Below are 3,823 nucleotides of genomic sequence, written 5' to 3' on the forward strand. Positions count from 1 at the left end.
TCTCCGGCGTCGACGGGCTCGATGCGGGGGCCCAGCCGGGAACGTGCCGGCTGCCGGGTGCCGGTTCGCTCCGGAGCCGGCTCCGTGCCGGCGCCTTGGCGCCGCCAGTTCGGAGTCATGCTCCTCGTTCCGGTTTGGTGGGGGCCGGCTACGGCCGCTGTGGCCGCCGTCCAGCCGGCTTGTCCGGCTTGAACCTGCGCGGGTGTCGCGGGAGTCTCTGTGCCGGCTTGGTGCGGGCGAGCCGGACTCGGCCGTGTCTCCGTGGGGGTCCTTGTCGGTGCACGCAGCAGCGCGGACGGGAGGAGCTTTCGAAGCACCATACCTGGGGTCCTTGGTCTGCTCAGCTGCAGCCCGGCACAGGTCAGCTACGCGCTGCGTCTGGCGGCGCAGCTCTTCTCCTTCGAGGAGGGCTAGCTCCTTCGAAGCCGCTTCGGCTGCGAGGATGTTCTTGTCGGGGGTGTTGTAGACGGGCAGCTCCGCGGACGGAGCCGGCGCTTCCGCGCCGTCGCGCTCGATCTCGGCGCCTAAGCCGCCTCCGCGCTTGCGGATCATGCCGGCTCGGCTGGGGTTGTTGCCGCCTGGCATGAAGCCATGGGCGTGCTCGAACTCACGTTGGGTGATGGCCAGCTGGCGCTTGGCTGCAGCCAGCTCTTCGGCCTGCTGGAGGAGGAGCTGGCGATGTGCTTCCAGGTCCGCCTCGACGGTGGCGGCGTCGCCGCCTGCGGTGAGCGGGGAGCTCAACTTCGTCCAGCCGGGATGGAGGTGGGGGCGCCTTTGGGCCCGAGCCGGAGGCGTTGGGGTCGACGTTGCGCTCCAGGTTGGGGCCACGGGTGCGCGGGTTCTTGGTGGGGAGCTCCTCGCCAGCCATCATAACTTGCACGACGGCGGGGCTGGCGGGAGCGCTGCTGCCGGCTCGCGGAGGAGGGCTTGCGCAGCGCAGCACCTGCCGCGGGTAGCGCGGCGGTGCGACGGTGGCGACGTAGACGTCGTGGCCGCCGAAGGAGATGACGCCGCCGCCGGCTGGGAAGGGCCGGTCGGCGAAGCGAGCCAGCGTTGTCGCCGACGCAGTCGAGGGAGCCGAATCTCCAGCATCAAGCCTGAAGCGACTCGCTCGCCGGTGGTGATGGTGAGGCCCGTCCGGATGAAGACACCGGCCGAGGATACTGAAGGCCCCACGGTGGGCGCCAAATGTCGTGGTATCGTCACGGCATATGCCATAGGGTGGCTAACGAAGGTGGTTCCTAGGAGATCTCAAGGCGGTATCCGGATGCGGGTATGGGGACGAGCGACACGGCGACGTACCCAGGTTCGAGGCCCTCCAATGGAGGTAACACCTCTACTCCTGCTAGAGTGTATACGATGATGACACAATACAAGGTTGCTCCTTGAGCTGTGTCCGGCTGCTCCTGGGAGGCTAAGGAAGACAAGTGTCTCTCTCTCAGGGCAGCGCTAAGGGTGGAAGTGAAGTGAGAATGATCGATCCCCTGCACGAGAGGGGGTAGTGCGGCTTATATAGGCACCGGCACTTTACATATAAGACCCTATAGTCTACTGGCCGGCTTGGCCGGCTCCGGCTTCCGCTCCTTCCCGAGGCAGTGACGTCAGGAGCCGTTGAGGCCTCATGGCCTGTCCCATCCGGCTGCCGAGGTCAGCGGTATGGAGAGGAGGTCTCCCTGTCGCCATCAGCCACTGTAGCCAGTACGGATCGACGTGGACCATGATGGCCTATCCGGCGCGTGGCACTATTGCTCCACAGTGCCCCACGCTTTACGGAAGATGAAGTCAGCGTGGACTTTGGGAACCCGGATCACCAACCCGGCTCCTTCTAGTGCAAGACTCGCCAGCCTCGAGTCGGTCTGAGGTACAAACCCCCAGTCGGATATGGCTTGTAGAAGCCGGCCCAGCTACAGCATTGGCGGCCGTAGCCAGGCCGACTAGGACCTAGAGCCAGCCGGCTTCCGGACCAGCCGGCTACGGCGCCAGCCGGCTGCTCCTCAGCCGGCCTTTGCCGCGAGCCGGCCAGTGGCCAGCCGGCTGCTCCGCGTCCATTGCCCTACCCGGGGTCTTCCCCCCGACAAGGAGGAGGCGGCGGCCATCGCCGCCGTCCGGCAGTTCGAGGCGCGGGAGGCGTAGGAGGAGGCGGCCTCCATCGCCTTCATCCCCTACGTCATCCTTGACGAGTAGATGTAGGATAGATGTAGTATGATCCGTAGTATGATCGGAATGTATGTATGATCCGTAGTATGATCAATGAAGATGAACTTCCCGGGGTTTTTATTTTTGAAAATACGGGGCGAAATATGGGGTCTGCTAGACGGAATGGCTCTTCCGTTAGCAGTTTTTCGATACGGGGCGAAATGCGAGCGTTATACGGGGCAGCGAAATACAGGGCCTGTTAGACATGCTCTAAGTAATTTATGATGATATGTTGTCCCCCCTCGAAATGTTGATACTTAACTCCTACGCAATTGGAGAACTGTTTATTATGTAGTCATGCATGTATTGTTCTGGCATTTTTTGGACTACATTATTTATTCTTGCCGAAATCCTTTGTCTCTTTTGCTAATATCTGATATTTCAGTATTTAAAATATAGCATCATATTGGCACGATATAGCTTATAGCATGGGGCGCCCACTATTTTTAACATGGCGCGCCTTTAAACATCAAGGAAAACCGAATAAATATACCTTGAGAACTTGAGATATAGACAAGTGCACTCTCGATTTATTGAACATTATTTGGCCGTTCGTCGATCTATACGTGTGCGTACGACGGCTGGAACACATATGACGATAGTATGTGATGTACTGATGTAAGCAGTACACTATTTATGCGGTCGTATATTTACGCCGTTTTATTCGCCGCGTGACGTTGGGCTTCATGGGCAGAAGGTGATCTGGTAGTTGCTGTTGCCGTTGCAGCCGTGTGTTTTGACGTCGTTGGGCTGGTGATAGGCATCCGGGCAGTTGGAATCCCTGCACCTAAGCGCGACGCCGGTGCTGCACGAGAAGTCCATGGGGAGGTTGTAGCCGTCGATCACCGAGATGTCGTAGAAGTCGTTGGCGCCGTTACCGCCAATGGTGTACTCGGCCAGCGTCGCCGGGGGCTGCCCGGAGAGGCTGCACGACAGCGCGCCGCCGCAGTCGCCGGTCGCGCAGCTCCCCCTCCCGCCGTTGAAGGAGCACCCGGTGCGGCCCCATATCCTGCCGGCGCTGGTGCCGGCGGGCACGTTGATGCTCGACGTCCGGCTCGAGTCGAGCTGGAAGCCCCCGCCCACCGGGATGCCCGCCGGCCACACCGTGGAGCCGCAGTTGTTGGTGATGGTGAACGTGGCCGCGCTCGCACCGGCGGCGAAAACGGCGAGCAGGACAAGGAGCACTGAGGAGCAGGTCGCCATTGCTGCAATCTACGTAGCTAGTTTGTGTGTGTGTTGTGCTGTGTTTGAGCTTGCTGTACTATAGGAGCATGCGTCTATTTATGGGTGGCACGCGAGAAGAAAAGTATGCCCAGTAAAGCGAAAGCTTGGAAATTTTTCTAGATATTGGCATGCTGCCAATATTGGCCGAGAAATTCTACATGACCGGACAAGACAGCCAGCAGGTTTGGTCAACAATGACAATTACTTGTAGTGAAGCAACAACCACGACATTGCCTTGCACTTCCTGCGTGCATCGCATCCAACGTTCTGCATGACATTGTATAGTATATATTTATCAAATGCTTTCCAGCCGTATTCCATTGGTTGTATAAAAATACGCAACTGGCTGTAGAAATCTGGAAAGGGGTCTTCCGTCATTTGCCGTTACGTCTGAACTCGGCGA

At 59.4% G+C, this 3,823-nt stretch overlaps 1 protein-coding gene and 1 pseudogene across 1 annotated transcript; both read right to left on the minus strand.

The window, feature by feature from the left end:
- Positions 1–552, minus strand: part of LOC124695536 — a 9,924-nt pseudogene extending 9,372 nt beyond the window's left edge.
- A 2,154-nt stretch (positions 553–2,706) lies between these two features.
- Positions 2,707–3,436, minus strand: LOC124698232 (thaumatin-like pathogenesis-related protein 3). Its single transcript, XM_047230741.1, has one exon. It carries the CDS (start codon positions 3,397–3,399, stop codon positions 2,881–2,883), a length of 519 nt encoding a protein of 172 aa, XP_047086697.1. The 5' UTR covers positions 3,400–3,436; the 3' UTR covers positions 2,707–2,880.
- Positions 3,437–3,823: the final 387 nt, after the last annotated feature.

Source organism: Lolium rigidum, chromosome 3 (assembly GCF_022539505.1).
Source record: "Lolium rigidum isolate FL_2022 chromosome 3, APGP_CSIRO_Lrig_0.1, whole genome shotgun sequence".
Lineage (NCBI taxonomy): Eukaryota > Viridiplantae > Streptophyta > Magnoliopsida > Poales > Poaceae > Lolium > Lolium rigidum.